The sequence below is a fragment of the Lolium perenne genome, chromosome 6, assembly GCF_019359855.2.
Source record: "Lolium perenne isolate Kyuss_39 chromosome 6, Kyuss_2.0, whole genome shotgun sequence".
Lineage (NCBI taxonomy): Eukaryota > Viridiplantae > Streptophyta > Magnoliopsida > Poales > Poaceae > Lolium > Lolium perenne.
The window spans coordinates 204848179-204874385 of NC_067249.2; the positions used below are offsets into that span (position 1 = coordinate 204848179).

Here is a 26207-nt window from a genome sequence, read left to right on the forward strand (position 1 = left end):
ACATGGCAGGTTTTGGGGATTATTTGGGTATTTTGACCCAAATTTAGAGGGCTTTTTGCATCAAATTTTTGAATAGAACAAAATACAACATTTGCAACTTTGTTTCAAACCATTTTGGTGCAAAACTTCACAAATCAAATGCAGATGCATGCATGCTTATGAACAACTTAGCAACATTATTTGATTAACAAACATGGGATGTTACAGCTACTGTTGTGGGTATACTTTATGGGTATATCAACGGCATGGCCTAGATCCGGCAAGCCCGGGTGGCCCACAGTTGGTGGTGAGGCATGTGGCCCATCGGGTGGCCCAGTTGCTGTAGATCATGAAGGATGAAGTCCAGCCCAGGAATGAGGAGCCGGATCCTAACCGACCTACGAAGGAGGCCGGATCCGTGGAAGCCCATAAAGTATCCGGATCCAGCACGTACTTGAAGGAAGGCGGATCCTTGACGTACACGGCAAGACATTGTACCGTAGTTAGGCAACTTGTATTCCGGCTAGGACTCTCCATGTAAACCCTAGATCCGTGCGTCTATATAAGCCGGATCCCGGGAGCCCTAGAGGCACAACCACAACTCATTGTAACAACGCGAAAGCGCCCAGATAATTTCAGACAAGCAGCAGTAGGCCCTGTCATCGTGCAGGTGTTCCGAATCTGGGTAACTCGCATACCACCGTCCCGTGTGCACTCCGCCCTATGGCCCCTACTTCTTCTCCCCCTCGTGAGGATCCCTCCTCCGAGGTACCGTCGATTAGGCAACGACACCTGGTCTCTTGGTCATCTCGCCGTCAGCCCACCGTGTCACGCTCTAGCGCTGAGGCTGAATACCGTGCTGTTGCCACTGCTGTTGCCGAGACTTGTTGGCTCCGTAATCTTCTGCAGGAGCTCCGGCGTCCTCTTGACAGCGGTACGATTGTCTACTGTGATAACGTGAGCGTTGTTTATCTCTCGGCCAACCCAGTTCAGCATCGGCGTACCAAGCACATCGAACTTGATATACATTTTGTGCGTGAGAAGGTGGCTCTTGGGGCTCTGCGAGTGTTACATGTACCCTCCAGTTCTCAGTTTGTTGACATCTTCACTAAGGGGCTACCGTCTGTCTTATTTCATGAATTTCGATCCAGTCTTCACGTCGGCGAAGCGCCGAGTTCAGACTGCGGGGGCGTGTTAGGGAGACATCGTCCCGTGCGGCTAACCAAGATTAGTTAGGGATATTTCTTGTGTAACAATCCTTGTAAACTTGACTTGTACCGCAAGTCCTTGTGCATATAAATAGAAACAGAGGGAGAGGAGGCGTGCCATCGAGCAGCCCATTGTTTCAGCCTCCATTGTGTCGTAGGTTCTGCCGACTTCACAAGAACTGTCCCTACTCGAGTCTCATCGTTCGGTGTCGGCGTAACCTATGAACATACAGGCTACCGTGTTCCCACTTCCCAGAGACTAGAGAGCGTGTGTTCCTATCGACAAAACAAAAAAAAAAAATATCCAACCGCTGGACTCAGACTGATATGGTGACGATGATCTCCCTCAACCGTGAGAAGGCTTGTTCGATCTAGCAGATATCCGCCTACTAACTCGTCTCTGATCGATTCATGTTGCGGCAGCACAAGCAGCTTGGGCCAAACACGGGCTTGGGCCAAACACGATCTGATGGAACCTTTTGCCAGCATCACCGGTACATGCCTGCATGTAATTAAGCTAAGCATTAATCTCTCCCTGATGTTCTCAGGTTAGCATGCATGTAGGTTACTGAAGATGTTCCGCTCTTCAAACCTTATAGGTTCTTCAGACTAAGGCTCCAAAATGAAATTTTGGAGCACCACTAACAGGTGGCCCTTTGCTACATCTTTTTCTTCTTCAAACTTTGATTTCGAAGTTCCAAAAAATTCAAAAACAAAATACCTGGAGGTAGTCAATATTTGTATTCTATCAATGTGAACCGTTTTTAAATATATTTTTTAAACGTTTCAATTCAAAATAGCTGCGATTTCAGGGGACCTCCCCAGCTCAAGAGTCAACGGGACAAGTGACCCAAGTTGCTACCTCTCAGCAGAAGAGAGGGAATCATGATGTACTGAGTGTGGTCACGTTGTTCTAATTTGTCATGCCATTGGAGCAGTTGGTCCCTGTGCTGGTTCGTTGTGCATCAGGCCATGAGCCCATGAGGATGTTGAGCTCTGTTGTATGCTAAATTGCTAACTCAATTTTTGACCCGTGGTTTAACATTACTATAAAGGAGTGGTAAATGGTCTTTATATTTAGCTTTCTTACTTTTATACATATATACTTTCCTTTTCCTTTTCATGTTTGCTAAATAATTCAGTCGACATATATTTGGTCAATTTTGTACAATCAGTAATCTGCCTATTTTTTTTGTTTGTACTTCATGGAGTGGCTCTGGAGTTTTTAGTGCTCAGCAAGCGGAAGATCTTTGTCTGAAAGAACGTAGAGGAGTGTGCGATGTGTGCTTATTAGAGACTTAAGTGTTATTTCAGTAAGTTCGAAATTTGCATGAGATGTAGCTTGGTCGAATTTTTAACTCCTATCTGGCAGAAAAATGTACCAAGGAACGAAAGCCAAAAAAAAACTATGAAGACAAGGAAGTTATAATACACAAAACATACTAATGGGATAACATTATCCGCAGCGTGTTCTTTTGCTTATATTATTTTTTGTGCTTATTATACCTTATATAAAAGGGCGTTCAGATCACGTGTTGTTATACTTTTGGTGATGTTGTTGCTTTCGTGGAGCAGACCTATGGGAAGGCTGCTGGAGATTGGCTACATGAAAAAAATACAAGGCGTGGAAAAGAAATCGATTTGGGCTTCAATCAATATGTCAATTTAACTAAAAAAACCATGTCTGTTACGAGGTAATCATGTGAGCATATTGCTGATGTACCTTTTTACAGGAACTTTTACTCTTCCGCAGCAACGCGTGGGCATCATACTAGTAAGGATACTATACAAATGAAATTGCAATTTACATATGTGGATTGCAAATCAACATATGTAAATTGCAACATAGTTACTTAATTGCAATTTACATATGTTGATTTGTAAAGAAGGATACTATACACTTGTCTCAGAACTAGCTATAATGTTATGCTATTAAGTAACTATGTGTAGAAGTGTTTGGGTTGCTGAATGGCACGCCTCTCTAATCTCATTGCCTCAATATATATATTACAAACCGTCTCAACTATATTTGGTAATCTAAACAAACTAGGAGACCTGACATTAACTGCAGGATACGGTCGTGATGCCGTGGTATTCTCCAACACGCCCCAGCAAGCTGAACCGGGGTGATTAATACGTCTCCAACGTATCGATAATTTCATATGTTCCATGCTTGTTTTATGACAATACCTACATGTTTTGTTCACACTTTATGTCATATTTATGCGTTTTCCGGAACTAACCTATTGACAAGATGCCGAAGTGCCAGTTCCAGTTTTCTGCTGTTTTTGGTTTCAGAAATCCTAGTAAGGAAATATTCTCGGAATTGGACGAAATCAACGCCCAGCATCTTATAATTCCACGAAGCTTTCAGAACACCCGAGAGGGACCAGAGGAGGGCCACAGGGGGCCCACACAGGTGGCTGGCGTGGCCAAGAGGGGGGCCGCGCCCCCCTATTGTGTGGCGGCTCCGTAACCCCTCCGACTCCGCCTCTTCGCCTATTTAAAGGTCCCTGACCTAAATCTTCGATACGAATAAGCCACGGTACGAGAAAAGTTCCAGAGCCGCCGCCATCGCGAAGCCAAGATCTGGGGGACAGGAGTGTCTGTTCCGGCACGCCGCCGGGGCGGGGAAGTGCCCCCGGAAGGCATCTCCATCGACACCACCGCCATCTTCATCAACGCTGCTGTCTCCCATGAGGAGGGAGTAGTTCTCCATCGAGGCTAAGGGCTGTACCGGTAGCTATGTGGTTAATCTCTCTCCTATGTACTTCAATACAATGATCTCATGAGCTGCCTTACATGATTGAGATTCATATGAGCTTTGTATCACTATTAATCTATGTGCTACTCTAGTGATGTTATTAAAGTACTTTATTCCTCCTCCATGATGTAATGGTGACAGTGTGTGCATCATGTAGTACTTGGAGTAGTTTATGATTGTGATCTCTTGTAGATTATGAAGTTAACTACTACTATGATGGTATTGATGTGATCTATTCCTCCTTTCATAGTATGATGGTGACAGTGTGCATGCTATGTTAGTACTTGGTATAATTGTGTTGATCTATCATGCACTCTAAGGTTATTTAAATATGAATATCGAATGTTGTGGAGCTTGTTAACTCCGGCATTGAGGTGCTCTTGTAGCCCTACACAATTAGTGGTGTTCATCATCCAACAAGAGAGTGTAGAGTTGTTTTATTATGTGATCAATGTTGAGAGTGTCCACTAGTGAAAGTATGATCCCTAGGCCTTGTTTCTAAATACTGCAATCATCGCTTATTTACTGTTCTACTGCATCTTTACTTCCTGCAATATTACTACCATCAACCACACACCAGTTGTAGCAGCAAGCTATTTTCTGGTGCCGTTACTACTGCTCATATTCATTCATACCACTTGTATTTCACTATCTCTTCGCCGAACTAGTGCACCTATACATCTGACAAGTGTATTGGGTGTGTTGGGGACACAAGAGACTTCTTGCATTGTGATCGCAGGGTTGCTTGAGAGGGATATCTTTGACCTCTTCCTCCCTGAGTTCGATAAACCTTGGGTGATCCACTTAAGGGAAAACTTGCTGCTGTTCTACAAACCTCTGCTCTTGGAGGCCCAACACTGTCTACAGGAAAAGAAGTGTGAGTAGACATCAAGCTATTTTCTGGCGCCGTTGCCGGGGAGGAAAGGTAAAAGGCACTCACACTCCGGTCCCAGGTAACTAAGTTATTTTCTGGTGCCGTTGTAAGTGCTCGAAGCTATTTCCTTTAGATCCTGCAATTGCATCTTTTTGTTTCTTGTTTTTATTTCACTAGTTAGGCATAATGGAAAGCAACATGGACCTTTTTAATCTATTTCCTGAGTTAAGACATGGATGATTTGATGCGAAAATTAAAGAACCTATGGAACATATTAGTATGAACGCTTTGAACACCATTGTTGCTAATGATATGGAAAATTCTAAGCTTGGGGAAGCTGGTTTTGATGAGCATGATATTTTTAGTCCCCCAAGCATTGAGGAGAAAATTTACTTTGATGATACTTTGCCTCCTATTTATGATGATTATAATGATAGTGGTCTTTTGGTGCCACCTACTATGGAGAGTAAATTTTATTATGATTATACTATGCCTCCTACACTTGATGAGAATAATAATGATAGCTACTTTGTTGAATTTGCTCCCACTACAATTAATAAGAATAACTATGCTTATGTTGGGAATAGTAATTATTTTATGCATGAGACTAATGATAAGAATGCTTTATGTGATAGTTATATTGTTGAGTTTGCTCATGATGCTACTGGATATTATTATGAGAGAGGAAAATATGGTTGTAGAAATTTTCATGTTACTAAAACACCTCTCTTTTTGCTGAAAATCTTGAAGCTGCACTTGTTTTATCTTTCTATGCTTGTTGCATTATGCTTCATGAATTTGTTTATTTACAAGATTCCTTTTCATAGGAAGTGGGTTAGACTTAAATATGTTTTGAATTTGCTTCTTGATGCTCTCTTTTGCTTCAACTCTTATTTCTTGGGAGTGCATCATTAAAATTACTGAGCCCATCTTAATGGCTATAAAGAAAGCACTTCTTGGGAGATAACCCATGTGTTATTTTGCTACAGTACTTTTGTTTTATATTTGTGTCTTGAAAGTTGTTACTACTGTAGCAACCTCTCCTTATCTTAATTTTGTTACATTGTTGTGCCAAGTAAAGTCTTTGATAGTAAGGTTCATACTAGATTTGGATTACTGCGCAGAAACAGATTTCTTGCTGTCACGAATCTGGGCTGAATTCTATGTAGGTAACTCAGAAACTTCTGTCAATTTACGTGAGTGATCCTCAGATATGTACGCAACTTTCATTAAATTTGAGCATTTTCATTTGAGCAAGTCTGGTGCCTCTTAGAAATTCGTCTTTACGGACTGTTCTGTTTTGATAGATTCTATCTTTTATTTCACATTGTCTGTTTTGCTATGCTTGATGGATTTCTTTGTTCCATTAACTTTCGGTAGCTTTGTGCAATGTCTAGAAGTGTTAAGAATGATTTTTTCACCTCTGAACATGTGAATTTTGATTATGCACTAACCCTCTAATGAGTTTGTTTCGAGTTTGGTGTGGAGGAAGTTTTCAAGGATCAAGAGAGGAGGATGATACAATATGATCAAGGAGAGTGAAAGCTCTAAGCTTGGGGATGCCCCGGTGATTCATCCCTGCATATTTCAAGAAGACTCAAGCATCTAAGCTTGGGGATGCCCAAGGCATCCCCTTCTTCATCGACAACATTATCAAGTTCCTCTAGTGAAACTATATTTTTATTCCATCACATCTTATGTGCTTTGCTTGGAGCGTCTGTATGCTTTTGTTTTTGTTTTGTTTGAATAAAGTTGGATCCTAGCATTCATTTTATGGGAGAGAGACATGCTCCGCTGTTGCATATGGACAAATATGTCCTTAGGCTTTACTCATAATGTTCATGGCGAAGGTTGAACTGCTTCGTTAATTGTTATATGGTTGGAAACGGGAAATGCTACATGTGGTAATTGGTAAAATGTCTTGAATAATTTGATACTTGGCAATTGTTGTGCTCATATAGATCATGTTTAAGCTCTTGCATCATGTACCTTGCACCTATTAGTGAAGAAATACATAGAGCTTGCTAAAATTTGGTTTGCATGATTGGTCTCTCTAAAGTCTAGATATCTTCTGGTAAGGGTTTGAGCAACAAGGAGGACAGTGTAGAGTCTTATAATGCTTGCAATATGTTCTTATGTAAGTTTTGATGTACCGGTTCATACTTGTGTTTGCTTCAAATAACCTTGCTAGCCTAAGCCTTGTATTGAGAGGGATTACTTCTCGTGCATCCAAATCCTTGAGCCAATAATTATGCCATTTGTGTCCACCATACCTACCTACTACATGGTATTTCTCCGCCATTCCAAAGTAAATTGCTTGAGTGCTACCTTTAAATTTCTATTCTTTGTCTTTGCAATATATAGCTCATGGTACAAATAGCCTAAAAACTATTGTGGTATTGAATATGTACTTATGTATCTTATTTCTTATTAAGTTGCTTGTTGTGCGATAACCATGTTCTTGGGGACGCCATCAACTACCCTTTGTTGAATATCATGTGAGTTGATATGAATGTTCGTCTTGTCTGAAGTAAGGGCAATTTACAATGAGTTGAATGGTTTGAGCATGCATATTGTTAGAGAAGAACATTGGGCCGCTAACTAAAGCCATGATCCATGGTGGAAGTTTCAGTTTTGGACAACAATCCTCAATCTCTTATGAGAATATTATTTGTTGTTGAATGCTTATGCATTAAAGAGGAGTCCATTATCTGTTGTCTATGTTGTCCCGGTATGGATGTCTAAGTTGAGAATAATCAAAAGCGAGAAATCCAATGCGAGTTTTCTCCTTAGACCTTTGTACAGGCGGCATAGAGGTACCCCTTTGTGATACTTGGTTAAAACATATGTATTGCGGTGATAATCCAGGTAATCCGAGCTAATTAGGACAAGGTGCGGGCACTATTGGTAATCTATGCATGAGGCTTGCAACTTGTAGGATATAATTTACATAACACATATGCTTTATTACTACCGTTGACAAAATTGTTTCTTGTTTTCAAAATAAAAGCTCTAGCACAAATATAGCAATCGATGCTTCCCTCTTTGAAGGGTCATTCTTTTACTTTTATGTTGAGTCAGTCTACCCTTTTCGTCCCATCTTAAGAAGCAAACACTTGTGTTAACTGTGCATTGATTCTTACATACTTGCATATTTGCATTCATCATATTGCTCTGTATTGACAACTATCCATGAGATATACATGTTACAAGTTGAAAGCAACCGCTGAAACTTAATCTTCCTTTGTGTTGCTTCAATGCCTTTACTATGAATTTATTGCTTTATGGGTTAACTCTTATGCAAGACTTATTGATGCTTGTCTTGAAAGTACTATTCATGAAAAGTCTTTGCTATATGATTCAGTTGTTTAATCATTGTCTTTACCATTGCTTTGAATCGCTGCATTCATTACATGTGCTTACAATAGTATTGATCAAGATTATGATAGCATGTCACTTCAGAAATTATCTTTGTTATCGTTTACCTACTCGAGGACGAGTAGGAACTAAGCTTGGGGATGCTGATACGTCTCCAACGTATCGATAATTTCTTATGTTCCATGCTTGTTTTATGACAATACCTACATGTTTTGTTCACACTTTATGTCATGTTTATGCATTTTCCGGAACTAACCTATTGACAAGATGCCGAAGTGCCAATTCCTGTTTTCTGCTGTTTTTGGTTTCAGAAATCCTAGTAAGGAAATTTTCTCGGAATTGGACGAAATCAACGCCCAGCATCTTATAATTCCACGAAGCTTCCAGAACACCCGAGAGGGACCAGAGGAGGGCCACAGGGGGCCCACACAGGTGGCTGGCGCGGCCAAGAGGGGGCCGCGTCCCCCTATTGTGTGGCGGCTCCGTAACCCCTCCAACTCCGCCTCTTCGCCTATTTAAAGGTCCCTGGCCTAAATCTTCGATACGAATAAGCCACGGTACGAGAAAAGTTCCAGAGCCGCCGCCATCGCGAAGCCAAGATCTGGGGGACAGGAGTGTCTGTTCCGGCACGCCGCCGGGACGGGGAAGTGCCCCCGGAAGGCATCTCCGTCGACACCACCGCCATCTTCATCAACGCTGCTGTCTCCCATGAGGAGGGAGTAGTTCTCCATCGAGGCTAAGGGCTGTACCGGTAGCTATGTGGTTAATCTCTCTCCTATGTACTTCAATACAATGATCTCATGAGCTGCCTTACATGATTGAGATTCATATGAGCTTTGTATCACTATTAATCTATGTGCTACTCTAGTGATGTTATTAAAGTACTCTATTCCTCCTCCATGATGTAATGGTGACAGTGTGTGCATCATGTAGTACTTGGAGTAGTTTATGATTGTGATCTCTTGTAGATTATGAAGTTAACTATTACTATGATGGTATTGATGTGATCTATTCCTCCTTTCATAGTATGATGGTGACAGTGTGCATGCTATGTTAATAGTTGGTATAATTGTGTTGATCTATCATGCACTCTAAGGTTATTTAAATATGAATATCGAATGTTGTGGATCTTGTTAACTCCGGCATTGAGGTGCTCTTGTAGCCCTACACAATTAGTGGTGTTCATCATCCAACAAGAGAGTGTAGAGTTGTTTTATTATGTGATCAATGTTGAGAGTGTCCACTAGTGAAAGTATGATCCCTAGGCCTTGTTTCCAAATACTGCAATCATCGCTTATTTACTGTTCTACTGCATCTTTACTTCCTGCAATATTACTACCATCAACCACACGCCAGTTGTAGCAGCAATCTATTTTCTGGTGCCGTTACTACTGCTCATATTCATTCATACCACTTGTATTTCACTATCTCTTCGCCGAACTAGTGCACCTATACATCTGACAAGTGTATTGGGTGTGTTGGGGACACAAGAGACTTCTTGCATTGTGATCGCAGGGTTGCTTGAGAGGGATATCTTTGACCTCTTCCTCCCTGAGTTCGATAAACCTTGGGTGATCCACTTAAGGGAAAACTTGCTGCTGTTCTAGAAACCTCTGCTCTTGGAGGCCCAACACTGTCTACAGGAAAAGAAGTGTGAGTAGACATCAGTGATCAACAAGGTGAAGACTGGTCCTGAATTCATGAAACAAAGTTGTCGGCAATCCTTGGTGAATATATCCGCAACAAGGAAGGAACATGTAAAACTCGAACAACACCGATGGCCACTTTCTCCCGAACAAAGTGAATATCAAGCTCAATATGTTTGGTCCGCCGGTGCTATACTGGATTGTGAGAAAGATAAACGGCGCTGATATTGCCACAAAAAACAATGGTAGCACTGCCGACAGGTCTACGAAGCTCAGCAAGAAGCTGTCGAACCCAACAGGACTCGACCACGGTTGCAGCAAGCATATCTGCTATGCATGTCATCAATCACGTGTCTACAAATCAGATACAGGAAGATCTATGGTAAACAAGGGGCACTGTGGGATTTTGGAAGTCTTAGTGACATTGCCGAGCCACAATGGTAGACAACCTCCTTCATCAATCTATGCCTCGGCGCCGGTAGAGGAACCACCGACGATTTTGGGGGAAGGGGGTGAGACGTGCAAGAGTGAGAGGAGGAAGAGGGCGGTGAGAAAAATTCATGGCGCGTGACACGAACTGGCGCGGTGTCTCACGGTGCTTCCCCACACGTACATTGGAAGCCTAACTTTGCGCTCCATGGGGCCTGCATCCGTGGAATCAGCCAATTCAAACGCCCAGACTGCTCTAAGGCGCGCGGGCCAAAATCTTGAGGGAGCCCAGACATCCAATCGCCTGATTTTTGGCTCCCTAGTATGTTAGGGCGCGTTTGGTAGCCTACATCCAAATCGTGGCTCACTGGGTCAGCGATATGGGCTCACCTGCGCGTCGCAAACGGGCCATGGGTCATGAAAGCCGGGTCGTTTGGTAGCCTGTGCGGCCTTTTGCGTGCCGGATAAGGAACCCATGCCCCATCGTTTGGTTGCATGCTTACAGTATTTTCTTCCCTGCTCGTACAGCCCACAGCCTGTTTGGTTGCAGATAGCTCAGTGTTGTGGTAACCCCTTCACTTAGAGTGGTGAGGTTACCCAGTACTGAATAACAACACACATCAGATTCAGTTCATCACAAAAGGTGCTGGTAATACACAGTAACTACTTAGTGGGCGATGCATCACGAGCGAAGCAACTACTTCGTGATGCATCACAGGTTCATGAAACGAGGGGTTAGTATATACCACCTCGAACAAGTTCATCATTACAGACCAGGGATCAGGTTGTAGCAAGTCCTAGCTAATGGAGGGATACAAGATCACCTCCCAATATCAGTGGATCATGACGAAGGAAGCAGAAGCACTAAGCAGAAAACTGGTTGCGAAGCCAGGTCCTAAGCCATCTCCTCCTCTTCAGTGGCTGCAGCTTACGGTAGACGGCATACTCTGCTTCATTGTCTGCAATGAAGTCGATAGCCCTGACTAGCAAGTTAGGCTGGAACAACTGCACCTAGCACATAAACCGGGGAGTGAAGATGGCATTCATCTGAGCGTAGTTTGTGATCGGGGTGCCGACGTATTGACGGTGCTTCGGGTAGCGCTGCAATCCACAAGAAAAAATTGTTAGTGCGGACGCCACTGACATATTTATACTTTCAGACCTATTCAGGAACTCAATGAGGCTCTGCCTGGATGTACTCGTCCGTTGTCCCTTCATCACCGCCGTAGAAGCAACAACCATCTTCGCTCCAGTCCAGAATACGATCGGATTTCATCTTCATAATGACGCTCCACTTCGTCCTCCAGTTTCTGATGTGGTTGTACAGCTGAAGAGTGGTGACATGTACGCCGGCGAATGCAAGTACATCTGTGGCTACCTTCTTCATCTGCTGCTCCTTGAATCCCACGTTGAAGTAGACGCCGCTACGGACGAGCTGTACCAACCGGTTCAGCACAAACTCTGATAACTCATGTTTCCAAACCATTGCTGGTTTGCTTGCAATTAGACATGGCTGAGCATTCATAGTTGGCACAGACAGATCAGGGGATCCCAAAGGTATGATCGCCTATATGACAAACGGTAGAAGATCAATGAACTAGCACTACCACATGGACATCCTTAAGCACTAGCAGATCAATGAACTACCACTACCACATCAATGAACAGGGAGATAAGTAAGAGCGGCCTTACAGTCAAAGGAGCCACACGCAGCTCCGAGGTCAGGGAAGCATGGACCCTGGCGAAGATGCAGACAGCACCACCGTCCCAGTGGAAGAGTCAACGGCAAGAACGGTCCCCGTCGTAGAGTCAGATGGAACCTGGAAACCTCCACAACCTCCACCAGCGACGAAGGAATGTCGTACAATGGATTTGTTCAGACCCCGCTTGTGTACCCAAAAGATCTAGATCTAAGGCTAGGGTTTGCAGAAGCTTACCACAACCGAAGTCATCGACGAAGAGGAAGAAGATGACCATCTGTGGCCAGTAGCCGCCGCCAAAGCCGCCGTCGCCGCTGCAAGCCTCGCTGGCCGTGCGGGTGAGGTAGAGCCGACCATGTCGCTAGATCGGGAACGGTGGTGAGCTTGAAATGGGGGATTTGGATTTGCCGGTGAGAGAGACGCCCCTATATACGGTGGAGAAAATTCAAGCGCGGTGGCCAAATTCATCCCGCCGAGATTTCGCCGTCCCGCGCGAGCTTCCGCCATCTCCTGCGGTGGCTCTACGAGGACGCCGCGTTCTCCACTTCTGCGGAAACGGGGGTGGCTCGCTAGAAACGGCCGAACCGTACGTTCCTCCAAGGCCTGACTCGAGTGTGCTTTGAGAAGCGGTTCGTGCAAAAACGCGGCCTCGGCCAGGTAACCAAACGAGCCGAAAAAACTGGACCGATGCGAGCCAAGGGGCATGCAGGCTACCAAACGCGCCCTTAATTCAAACGAAGCTGCATCATGCATACATTGCCCATAGGTGTAGATCGATGCGGAAGAGGATTCTCTGACGTACTCGTTAGAGCATGTACAATGGTGATATCTTAGCAGTGTCGCGTAGGATAAATGCTGAGGTTGAGGAAAGAGAAAGATAAAAAAAAAAGACTATGTCAATCTCTCTCACCACAAATTTAGGATGTCTCGTTACAAAAGATAAGACTAGAAAACAACTCATTATACATCATATTTTACTGTTATATCTAGATTACGTGGCAGATTAAGATAAGACAGTTTTATCAACCATTGTACATCAGGGTGGGCATAAAAACCGTGAAACCGAAAACCGAACCAAAGCCGAAACCGAACTAACCGAAATCTCGGTTTTTCCCATTAACCGCTATTTTTCGGTTTCCATTTATACTAACCGAATTAAATTTGGTAGAATTCGATTTTTAGCCCCACCAACCGAACAAGACCGAATAGACCGAATTGAGTAACCTACCATCAATTTGTGCATAAACCGATCATTCCAAAGAAGCCCAATTGCGTTTTATGTTCCAAAAATTGTTCATTCAATGTATGACTTTGGTCTTTGATGTACTAGTTTTTTCTGAATATAGCGTGAAGCCTGCATAATATAACACGTCGCTCGAAGTCTTAGCTACCCCTTTTAATCGCTCACGAGTGATGCACCTGTACCACGAGTGCCACAGCCTACCAAATAGCATTCCTCCACGATTGGTGCTCATTTGTCGATTTCTTGCGCAGTTGATGTTTTTTGTGTTGATATGTCAATCACTATTTGCTTTCTTCGGTGATGCCTACTATTTGTTCAAGTGAGTAGGTTCATTCGGTTTTAACCGAAAACCGAACCGAATTTGTCGGTTAACCGAATCTTTGGTTTCCTAAAATTTCATGCCAATTTCGGTTACCATTTTTGAAAACCGAATTTGTTCAAAAACCGCAAAAACCGAACCAAAATTTCGGTTAAAACCGAATGCCCACCCTAAATTGTACATGCCCTTAGCTACTGCAGAGGGACGTCGACTGCTCCGGTTCGTTCGCTGAGCATCCGACGGTATCGTCTGGAAATGCAACGATGGGGTCGGCCCAAGGCCCAGCTTGATGAAGCGGAACGGAAACAAGGCGCTCAGCTCAGCCCATCTCCAGCAGGCCGACCCAAACAGATCCTTCGCGTCCATTTTGGACAGAGTGGTCGAAAAAATGCGTCTCTGCCCCAGCCCAGCGGTCCGATGCACAGTGTCCGATCTATCCGCCTAGATGCAAACGCTGCCCAAATATGCTCCGTGATTGTGTCTGGCCGGACGCTACGCAGTCAACACGGGCCCACCTGGCAGCGATACAGATGCTTCGTCTTTAGCGCGGCATAACTGACGGGCGGCGCATTACAGCTTTCTGCGCCGCGTTAGTGGCGCGCCTTGCCTTCCGCGCGCCTGCGCTGGGGCAGCGTCCTAGCAGCTTTAATGGCAGGGCATTGAAGGCGAGGTGGCGTCCGACCTTTTTCAAGGACCGCTGGCGGCGCCTATTTTCTCCACCACGTCATTACCAGAGCTCGACATATCCACCCAACCGACGCCATGGGGAAGGGTTGGCCGTACCGCAAGACGAAGAACGACCACGAGGCCGGCGGCTCGCGGTCCGGTAAGAAGCCGCAGGTAGGGCGTTACATCCGCATCGACTCCGTGCGCCGGCTCTGGGAGGAGAACCGTCCGGTGCCATAGCCAAATGCGAGCCTGCCGGGAGGAGGCTGGTATCTGAACATCGGGCGCGTGGGATCCAGAGACCCAGCCGCCGGATATCAGCGAGGAGGAGGCCATTGCGATGGCAATGGCCAATAGCGAGCTCAACCAGCTCGCTATGTGGGCTTCGCGAGTCGTCGATGATGCAGGGGAGGTTGGCCCTCCGGTCACACCAACACGTACCCACGTGTGAGCGTCGTCTTCTGCTCCATGACGGATGCCGGATTTCATCGACCTCGTCCACCGTCGACTTGGCAGCAGTAGAGCGATCCCCCCCTCGCAGCCATGGCCAGCTAGGGAAATCGACTTGCTGCTGCTTTCGATGCCACCGCACCTCTCCCCCTCGCCGCATCGGCCGGCCAGGAGAAGCAAGGCGGCCTTCGACCTTCGTAACAGAGTGAGGCACCAAGAGAGCACTTTATTCATGGAGATCCCGGACAAGGAAGAGCTCGAAACTTGCTCCGACCGTCGAAGCTCGTCACCACAGGCCACCCACCGGATGCGCCAGGTCCTGGCAAGAGACCCAGACGCCCTACTACAAACAACCAGCAAACTGCTCGACTTCTGCGTTGTTGCGGCCCCGGCGCACATCGCCGCACTGTTTTTCATATTCTTCATACTGGTTGCTTCTACCTAACAGATCCATCTTTTTCGTTTACCAATCCACAGAGAGAAACGGAGAGAGCTAGGCTAGTGAGTAGTGAGATTTGCCCCAGATTGATGAACAAAGCAAACGCATTGAGGAGCAGAGGCGTGTGTCCGCCGCACGTTCTGGCGATCCTTTTCCGGTGTCGTTTTTTTGCGCTCTTTCTCGCGCCTGTTTTGGACCTCTCGTGCCTATTTTCCGAACTGATCTCCGCTGCGTCTCCCTACCCCATCGCTGCGTTTCCAGACGATACCGTCTGATGCCCAGCGAACGAACCTGAGAGACCGACGTCCCTCTGAAGTAGAGGACGAGTACGATCATTCAAAACATAAACTTGATCATTCAAATTTGGATTGAACATACGTTAATAGTAATCACAAGACCACTACTTGTGCAACAAAAAGGCCTTTTGGCTATTGGTATGTTTGTACGGCACTACAGTTTTCTCCCATAAGCGTCTCTGTAGCCAATCAGAATCAAAGCTCTTTCACCAAAATGAGCAGTCACTTGGGTCCAGCCTTCCCATAAGAGTCGCGCAGAGTAACAGTTCTGTTGAACACAAGCTTCTCGAGAGTTGACTCCGTGTCCACAGCAAAATAGCCTGGAATTACAACCAAGCACAACAGTCAGTTGCATCGAGTGGTGCAGGGAGGAATGCAAAGGTTCAAGAAAGCGTTAAGCGTAATTGGTGCGGTGGCCTTCCGTTTAGCGCTTCAGCGCGCATAAGCGGCGCTTTTTTCCTCTTTTTTCTGCTTTGTTCCGCTTAAGCGCTTATGCAATTGATGCGGAAGGCCTCCGCATTGCGCTTCAGCGTGCATAAGCGACGCTTTTTTCCACTTTCCTGAACCTTGCCCAACGTATAAAGAGGTCCAGAGAGATTACCAAGCCGCTCAAACTGGAACTTGTCACCCAGGACTGCGGTCGCGAGTGATGGTACAGCATAGGCGCCCTTTACAATCTCCTTCGAGTTTGGGTTGAGGTCACCCAGCCAATCCTCTAATTCGGCAGGATTCTAAGAGAGCAACAAAACATTCATAAGAAAGTGGCTTTCCAGTCCAAGCACAACTGTAATGACAGCAAGAACAGCAGCAAAAGGGTTCAAAAAAAAAAAGAACAGCAGCAAAACTATACCTCTGATAGAAATAATTTCTCAAATAATCTTATCTCGACCTTCAATGGCTCAACTCCAGGCGCTGGCTCGGCAACCCAGTGCAGAACGCCCTGAACAAATTGCAAACCAAGTAAACATCTGGAATATTTTTTTACTGTGTCCCAAGTCCCTAGCTAGGTTTGTCTGATTCGAACAGATTCAAATGACCAGTTACCTTAGGTTTAGAAGTCTTTGAGGGGTCATACTCAGCTCGAATTTCAACAATTTCATCTGAATTATCACCATAAATAACCTCTGTGCATTTTATGGGGAATGCATACCTAGTAATTAAAATGACAAGTATCATGTTGTAAATATGCTGAGTTACCAGGAGCTAGCCTACAGTAATTAAATAGACAAGAACCATCAATGGTAAAGTAAATTCAGATCTATGTTGTCAACACAAGAACAGTATCAATTACCTTAGCAAGGCAGATTTACCAGGAGCTAGCCCATAGTAATCTTTTGAGTCCTTAAGGCGAAAATCAGTTTTCTCAATGTAGACAGTTCTTGAGAAAGGAACCTGTAGATAGTTAGCGCATAACAAATTATGAAGCATGGACATAAGGTACTAAAATGTATAAAACATCAAAGATATAATGAACCTAAAAATTTCTGCTTCTGTAAATCTTATTGCATTCTTCTGACTGAATTTTAAACAAGTCATTCCAAGACAACAACAAAACGTATTCTTCTAATCATATACTGAACAAGAGAGGCACCTTGTAGTAGGATGAAGCATCATCAGCAGGAGCATCAGGCCACTTCTTTCCATCAAGGTCTATGACTTTTCCATCCTCCAAGTTAGTTATTACAACCTAATTTAGCAAAGGGAAGCACCATCAGTGTGTTGGGAACTTCTAAAGACTGAAGGCATAGAGTGGTTTGCAGAAGGAACAGAATGCCAAACCTTTAAAGGATGCAGAACAACCATGGTTCGGGAAGCTGTTTTATTAAGTTCTTCTCTTATATGATATTCAAGACGGTCAACACGAATCAAGCTATTGTCACTGCACATAAAGAACATCAAGGGCCAATCAGTAGCAGAAACATAGATTTTGTGGTTGTGGCCCAAAGAACGGTTCATGCAAACGATTTGTTCACCATTATTCATGCTTTTACCTTCTTGTTATCCCAATTCCACGGATAAATGAATTAATTGCAGTGGCTGACACTCCCCGTCGCCGCAGTCCTGCCAGAGTTAACAGGCGAGGATCATCCCACCCATCTACCCACTTCTCTGTCACAAGCCGGTTTAACTGCAGCAGAACAAACAAGCACAATGGATATCCATAAATATTGATGCAACATTGTAATATTTATTTCTTGATTTTTAACACACCTTTCTCTTAGACATCACTGTATTTGATATGTTCAGCCTTGAATACTCCCAGACATGAGGCTGGTACAAGCCCAAGGCAACAAGTAGCCAGTAGTATGACGGACGGCGTATGTCAAACTCAAGTGTGCACAACTAATAATTAACCACTCAGTTAGTCATGGTATATATTTCAAACAAGCCAAAGCTATTGCGAAAAGGAAACTTACTGAGTGTGTAATGTTTTCAAATGAGTCCACCATGCAATGAGCATAATCATAGCTTGGATAGATACACCATTTGTCACCAGCATGTGGATGAGGAGTGAACTACATGGGCATCAAAGGATTGAGTTATGCATTTATGAGATATGGACATTCAATTCATCAATTGTAACTTACTTTTATTCTATATGCAATTAAGTCAGACATGTTTTTGTTATCATTCTGCATGTCCTGCTTCATTCGGAGAGTTGCTGCGCCCTCAGCAATCAACCCACGTCGCATGTCTTCAAATAATTGCAGTGACTCTTCAGTGGGCCTATTCCTCCATGGACTATCCATTTTCTTTTCCCTGTATTCCTTGATTTGTTCTCCAGTCTGGCAATCATATACGAGTCAGCATTTGCACATTTTATTTCTCAAGGACTCATACATGTACCATGACAAAGGAGAAAAGAAAAATACCTGGTGATCCACATAGGCTAGTCCTTTCCGTATTAACTCAACTGCATGCTCGTATAAAGCTTGAAAATAATCACTTGTAAATGTAACTTTGTAGGGCTCCCACCCCATCCACTGAACTATCTCCTGGATGTGGTCAATATATTCCTTCTTTTCAGCTTCTGGATTTGTATCATCAAACCTGTTGTTCAGACAGACAGCAGTCCATTTTTTTCGTGAATGTGACAACAAGCAAACAAAACCAGCAAGATAAAGAAATATTAATCAGAACTTCAGATTAAATGGAAAAAAAAATTAAATAGTACACCCTCTGTTCCGAATTATAAGTTCTTGCAATTTTCTAAATCACACGTATATAGACCTCGTTTTAGTGTGTCTGTTCACTCTCAGTCCGTATGCAGAGTCCACATTAAAATTTCCGAAACATCTTATAATTCAGAACAAAGGGTGCAGTGCAAGAAAAGAAACATAAATTTTAAGCAGTATTTATTCTATGGCATGGTCAAGACAAGCATGAGTAAATAAATAAGCAGTTGGTACAAAAAAAAAATGGCCCTTAAAGTTGGCATGAACAGACGAAGAAAGAATATAAACTAGCAAGCAGGAGAAAACTGTTCCAAATGTAAAAATATATGTTGTTACCTAAGGTAACAATGACCATCGCGCTCTTTAGCCAGTCCAAAATCAATAAACATAGCCTGAATCAGGTAAAGAATGTAAGCACAATATTCCATTTTCATGCAACTGGTATACAGAGAAATGCTTTTCATGAGATTATAAAACCTTGGCATGACCTATATGAAGATATCCATTAGGTTCTGGTGGGAAACGGGTCATCACTTTTCCACCAGTTTCAATAAGATGTTTCTCTAAGATCTCCTTTGTGTTATGCGCCCTCCAAATGTTCCCATCGCTGAAGAATATTTCTGTATGAACCTAGCTCGTGAAAACAAATCAAGACCACTTTAGTTGATTTCTTGCCGGTCATAACCAAAACTTTAACAGAACAACCAATTGGACTGCTTAGAAGAACAATAGTAACCACATGGGGGGATATCATAGAACAGCAGTGTGCAGAATTGAGATGCATAACACTAACAGACATTTAAATCGCTTTATCTCACAATTTATGGTACCTTATTGTTTTCTGCTGGCTGAGGAAATATAGTGTATGGATTCAGTTCCTCCTCAGATGGTGGGGCAGCGGTGGCTACTGCAACTTTTTTCTCCTGCGTTTCACAGAAAGTACGCAAGCTAATTCAAAAATCACAATAATCAAATCACTAAACTTCAAACGAAGGGTCCACTTCAGCTTACCAACCTCAACTTTGGCTGGCTTTTCCTTCTTCTTTTTCACTGGTTTTACATTGTCAGCTTCCGTCTTTGGACCTAGTATCTCTGCAAGCCTCTTCTCAATCTCATCCTGTATGAGCAAAATATGAGGAAGTTCAGAATAAAGTTCACACAACCAAAAGAAGCCAAGTGCTTTATTTATAGCAATGTTTTGCACCTTTGTCGCCTTAGCATCGCCCCAGGGGTGCTTCTTCCTAACCTGTCCGCATAGGCTACCAACTGGAAGAAAGATAAGCATGATGAAGGACCACTCTCCTCAAATAACTAATAAGAAAATTGAGTAATTTAAAATTGAATTGGAAGCGAACCATTTATGTGATACCGCTGCTCCAGTATAGCTTCCATATTTTCCTTTAGAATCTCAGCGACAGTTGAGTGAATATCTTCAATCGAAACAACCACACCTGCAGTTACAACATCGCACTCCAATCAATAAGGTGGTCAACTGAAAGAGCTGACTAAGAATAAGCTACTCAAAAGAAAGGTGTCCTTTGATATCCGATCATTAAAAATGTAAACTTATCCTATATTAGCATCTGAACAACCACATTACCAAGTCACCATCATAAATTTTCTCTAGTGTCCAGTCAGTGTGGCATACATTGGTTATAATTTGCAGAAGCATACATACTTCTAATCTTCTACTACAAAGGCATACCTACACCACAGGCTTCTTCAAATTTCCCAATATCCAAATATTCAGGACCAACATTAGAAAGAAATGACAGGGCAGCATCAAGCTGTGCAGGGCTCTTTATCTGAATAGTGACATAGAGAAATACATCAGATTGACCGATTCATAATATTAAGACAAAAGAACTTTGAAACAGAGTTCATTATTCATCTATGCTCTGAAAAGAAACATATAATGCAAACTGATTGCTCAATGTCGATTGGGGAACCAAAAAGAAGCAGATATACCTTCGTTGACACAATATAGTTGATGAGAGCAGGTCGATGGACAAGTGCACTGTTTGGGTGTTTAGTGGCAACCTATTTCATCCCAGAGAAAGTGCAAACTCGTATGTCAAACATCATAAACCTCAAACGTATAAACTACAAAAAGAAAATGGTAGAGGTACTCACCGCATAGAGAAGATTTCCAACAGACTTGTCACATCCACTTATACCAGCCTGTTTATAGGCAAATTCAATTAAAAGAGAAAAGACGGTATGCTTTGAAGAAATAAATGGCACTGATTTGTTCACAGTAAGCCACTGCAACTTGCATTGCAAAATAGTTAGAGAGCATATTATAGGCGATAACCGAAAACTAACATGGTTGGTTATTCAATCAAATGATCTTGTATACTAGAACAATTCATGTAATACTGAAGATTCAACCAGGCATCTCTTTGAAAAACACGACAGCAATAAAGGAGTGCAAATAGTGTATCTATACCTAATAATAAAGGGAGGATTGTTTCCTTGGTCCAACACTTTTTTGGACCAATTTACCCTCCCACGAAATTAAATATTACCCCCCTCTAGCACTCTAAAAAACGGTTCAAAAAGTTTCCTTCCGAATACGAATAACGTTCTAGCTTGATATGTACGAGCAGAGTCTCACGAAAAGAAAACGGACGAGATCCTTGGTAGTTGGGACGTACAGAGTCCAAGTCAAAACAACTCCTAGCTAACCAGGGATTTCCATCACCGTCTATTTTATTTAAGTATGTACAGCCAAGCCAGAATCGATATCTATCTATCGAAGAGATCACACTACGTGTGCAGCCAGGTTCTCGGTTCTCCTGCAAACGCAAAAGCAAAAGCCGATTGCCAAGCCCAACGTCTTCCCGTGCAGCGGCGGCGCCCAACATGCGGCGCCTTAGCCTTGTAGCAGCAGCGGCGCTCCAGCGCGATATATTTTACTTCCATGGTCATCTTCTCGCACGTAATCTGTAGAATCCAATCGAGCTCCATTGTGTATGTGTGTTTCGATCCATTGAAAATATTGCAGGCGCCAGCCATGGAGATGGGCACAAGTCCGCGCTGCAGCCCCCAAGATCAGGCGCCACGGCCATCGTCTTCTCGTGCATATATATAATCCAATCAAGCATCGTTCCCGATGGAAATATTGCAGGCGCCAGTCATGGAGATGGGCACAAGTTCGCACAGGAATTTCGGAGAAAGTTGATGGATTGTGGACGTGGATAACACACCGGTGCATGTGGTTGTTGGAGCAGGTTTATCCAGTCTCCAGGAAGCCCTATGCTAGAATGCAAGTTGCAACACACAAAGTTAATTATTTGTTGATCGATCTATTCTGGGTAAATGACACGGTTCATTCAGGCTTTCCTTTCTATTGGTTTAGTTAAGAGGACTTCTCGATGAGGCAATTAATCGGCCGGTATCCTCCGAAGATAACATCCACGACAACCATGACCAGCGGTGACATGACATTAGACATCTCATCCTCAGGGGCGACAGAGAAGCCGTGATGGTATGGCGACAACGATGAGATCGCAGTGTACTAAGAGCATCCCCACTCGTTGGCGCTCCCCACGCCCAAATCCGGCGAAATTTTCGTCCGGATTGGATGAAGATTTGGCGTGGGGAGCGCCGAAGTTCCAGCCGTCCCCCCGGCAGGAAACCCCCAACCTCGACCATTTGACATATTTCAAACAAATTCAACATAAAATTTAACAAGTTCGGCAAACAAGAGTACGAAAATTGCTGAAACAAATTCGGCGATAATCAGTACAATGTTTAACAAGTGCTGAAACAAATGAAGCACACAATTTCACAATTTTGAGCGACGTGGCGGTGGGGTTCGTGCGTCATCCAAAGACGGCGGAATATAGGCAGGTGGGGAAGGAGGGGCGGCGGAATCTGGGCAACAAGCCGGCGGGGTGGTGCCGGCGGCGAGAGAGATACGAGGGGTGGGGGAGATTTTGAGCGACGTGGCGGTGGGGTTCGTGCGTCGAGTCACCGACAGATCGGGCCCTTCCCCGCTTTTCACTCGTCCGGAGTCCCCGAGCGCTCCCCGGGGGGCCGGGGGTGGCGTGGGCTCGCCGGATGGATGAAGGGCCAAATCCGGACGAAAACGAGGAACCGGGGGCGCGACTGTGCCGAATTACGCCGTCCGGATGGAAAAAACGCTCGCCGGGGGCCTCGACGGGGGCACAAGTGGAGATGCTCTAACATACGACCATAGTATGTGCACTATGCAGGACGGGGATTGACAAGAAAAAGATTGTCGCCACCCTTGGAAATCATCATAGGCACGGAGACGGAGCATATGCTATGCACATGTCAATCACTGATGCACGTGGAGACCACTCCATGTCCATGAACCACTTGAGGTGATTACAATGGCTGTGGTAGATTCATAGATGTGTACTTGTACAACATGATCACTATGGGTGATGGTGGTGAATAGGAGTGGAAGCATGGATAGGCCGCTATGAGCATGGGATGATTTGTTTCCCGATGCAACGCACGGGCAAACATCATCCTTACAGATTTCCACATACATAAGACAGTTAACATTGAAACATGGGGTCAGCCTAGACAAAAATATCACTAAGCGTCAAGGAGATCACTGGTCACAGACATATGTACTTGTTGGAAAAAAAACCTTTTAATGATTTTAAAAAAAACTTAATTCCTCTTTATCACATATAAAAAATGATACTGGTAGAATTGAGAAAATGCAAATGTCATAAATCATGAAGTAGGTGTCAGATTTGGGCTATCTCTAGATCAAACTTACAGTTCAATTGCCACATACGAGTTGGGATGGGCTAATTGAGAAAATAAGATTATAGGTCGCACATAAATCTCCAGAAATCAGACATCTTTTGGTCTCGTTGGCAAAATTGTAACATCAGATTAACTAAATCCCACACCAACGAACCAACTGAACATAGATCATTCCTTACACCGCAGCAGCCACACGAACCAGTAATTTTACCTCAGCTATGACAGCGGCTAGGTTGGCAGTGACTTTGCTGTTGACGAGCGCGTTCTCCGCCGTGCGCTGGTCGAGGCCGAGCGCCAGCAGTGTCTCCAGCTGCAAAGCTGGGGCCTTCTCCCCTTCTAATCCAGTGACCATCGTTGTCACCGACATTGGCTACGGCCTCGAGACACACGCCAGGCTCTGTTTGGAAGGAGATAGTCAGCTCATGGAACTGAAATAGGCCAATACCAAAACTGTGTGGAAATGGAAATGCCTCTCAAATCCATTGATGTTGTTTGGATGCTTATGACAATGGAAGTTGGAATCAAAGAGGACAGGAAATTCCGATTCCTGTTTGGATGTATCAAAGCTTAAATTGTAAATTTTCAAGAGTTTGAAGATTGTAACAGTATTGTACAAGTAAGAAAATGAATTTTCTCAACAGTCATATATGTGTAATGATTGTGTATATAACTTTCAATGAAAATAATGAAAAATATTAAAAAGTACGCATAGCAACTGCAATAGTATTCAAAAAACGCGAAAATACTTAAAAAAAATCTAACAGCCACAATCTTATTAGAAATATGAACTTGGAAATGTGCAGAACAGCAGAATGTCTATGAAAAATGTTAATCAAAATAACGCTCATTTATGGAGCAACAATAGCAACACAAGTTTCCATGTGTCTCACAAAGCAACAATAGGTTACAGAAAGTTCTTAGGTAGCACTCCCTCTGTTCCTAGATATAAGGTGTATAATTTTTGAGAAAAAATGCCAGAATATAAAGTTTATTGTGTTGAACCATTTGTCTGGACAATTTTTTTTAGGATTTGATTACTTTTTCTTACGTTATGCAAACTTCTTTACTTTCTTACGTCAATTGTCCATGGGTAATCCTGCCCAATCCTGGAGTAAATTTCTCTCTATGTGTGTTCTTTAATTTTCTTGTCAAAAACTATACACCTTATATCTAAGAAAGGAGGGAGTACATAAACAACAAGTTCTTAGAAAAGCACATAAGAAAGTATTGGAAAAGATAAATATCATGTTTCCAAGTCTCTTACATGTAGCAACAATAACGGGTAGAGCAAACAACAATGGTCATAACAAGAAGCATTCATAAGCATCAAGGCAAAGTGTATAGCCATTTACTCAGTAAGGTCAACGGGAGCTACATAAGCACCTCAATCTGCAACACTACAATCGGCCAGAATAGCTAGCTGTATAACCTGGAAAACTTTGCACTGACGTGGTTCAGCCTTGGGGTAGGAGAAAGAAGAAGAAGAATGGAATTGCAGCAGTTGGGGATATCGACCTGTACTACATCGTTTTGCGAACTGCACCGCGGAGGTCAAACACGCAAAATCTTAATTCAGTTGGGGATTGGGGTTCCTCTGCCATGGGCTGCAGGTGGCTGCTCCATGGGGCGCAGTCCCAGGAGGGTTGCGAGGTAGTGGGCGAGGGTGGGAGGGGAGGAGGGGTCTATGTGGAGCTGTCGAAGGGGTTGGGGCTCGCTTCGGCGAGGTGGGGAAAGCCGGCGCACGCGGCTGAGGGAAGTGGAGGAACGGGCGCCGCGGAGGCGGAGCAGCGGCGGCTTGTGGTGGACAGCCCCGACAGCGACACCACCTTAGACGAGAGAGAGAGGAGGATGGCCGGAGAGGACTCACCTACGCGCCGCCGTCCAGTCCCTCCGGCAGCAAGCGCCGCCGTTTCCTTTCGGAGGCGCGAGGTACCTAGGGTTTTAGTCGTTTCCCCGGCGACAAGAGAAGGGGGAAGACTGATGCGAGGCTGCATATTTTGAATTGTCGAAAAAAAAACACACACAAAACTCCAGGTACATCTCCACAAGGACCACAATCTATGTTGGCACAATATACTCCGTATGTTAGTTCGTGTAGTTTCTTAAGAAAATAGTATAATATTTGTGCTCTGTGTCAAAATATAAAAAATGTCTCATGAAAAGAATTATTTTTACCATAATTTTTTTTTATCTTTTTTACATAGGTCAAATCGACTTTGTGCGCATGTGTGTGCGATTTTGTTCAGAATTTTTTAATATTTTAAAATGTGTCTAAGATGCATTCCAAATAAAGGGATTGTTGTGGGTATACTTTATGGGTATATCAACGGCGTGGCCTAGATCCGGCAAGCCCGGGTGGCCCATAGTTGGTGGTGAGGTATGTGGCCCATCGGGCGGCCCAGTTGCTGTAGATCATGAAGGATGAAGTCCAGCCCAGGAACAGGAAGCCGGATCTCAACCGACCTACGAAGGAGGCCGGATCCGTGGAGGCCCATGAAGTATCCGGATCCCGCACGGCCTAGAAGGAAGGCGGATCCTTGACGTACACGGCAAGACATTGTACCGTAGTTAGGCAACTTGTATTCCGGCTAGGACTCTCCATGTAAATCTTAGATCTGTGCGCCTTTATAAGCTGGATCCTGGGAGTCCTAGAGGGACAACCACAACTCATTGTAACAACGCGAAAGCGCCCAGATAATTCCAGACAAGCAGCAGTAGGCCCTGTCATCGTGCAGGTGTTCCGAAGCTGGGTAAATCGCGTACCACCGTCCCGTGTGCACTTCGCCCTATGGCCCCTACTTCTTCTCCCCCTCGTGAGGATCCCTCCTCCGAGGTACCGTCGATTAGGCAACGACAGTTGGCGCCCACCGTGGGGCCTGCGGCGTCTG

At 44.2% G+C, this 26207-nt stretch overlaps 1 protein-coding gene across 1 annotated transcript; it reads right to left on the reverse strand.

Annotated features, from left to right (window-relative positions):
• Positions 1-15430: 15430 nt before the first annotated feature.
• LOC127306307 (glutamine--tRNA ligase) lies at positions 15431-25314 on the reverse strand. Its single transcript, XM_051336928.2, has 23 exons — positions 25187-25314; positions 23531-23716; positions 20701-20748; positions 20536-20607; positions 20273-20372; positions 19923-20018; positions 19772-19833; positions 19583-19684; positions 19398-19490; positions 19045-19197; positions 18904-18959; positions 18265-18442; positions 17980-18177; positions 17809-17907; positions 17603-17734; positions 17383-17519; positions 17171-17270; positions 16983-17078; positions 16683-16783; positions 16436-16541; positions 16242-16331; positions 15993-16122; positions 15431-15711 (listed from the first exon to the last, which is right to left on the reverse strand). Exons 2-23 carry the CDS (start codon positions 23684-23686, stop codon positions 15614-15616), a joined length of 2403 nt encoding a protein of 800 aa, XP_051192888.1. The 5' UTR covers positions 23687-23716; positions 25187-25314; the 3' UTR covers positions 15431-15613.
• Between the last annotated feature and the right edge of the window lie 893 nt (positions 25315-26207).

Coding starts and splice junctions, on each gene's coding strand:
- LOC127306307 (XM_051336928.2), bottom strand. CDS start 23,686: ATGTCGGTGACAACGATGGTCACTGGATTAGAAGGGGAGAAGGCCCCA. Junction 19,491..19,582: donor AAAAGCCAGCCAAAGTTGAG/GTTGGTAAGCTG, acceptor TGTGAAACGCAG/GAGAAAAAAGTTGCAGTAGC. Junction 16,784..16,982: donor ATGCTTCATCCTACTACAAG/GTGCCTCTCTTG, acceptor AACTATCTACAG/GTTCCTTTCTCAAGAACTGT.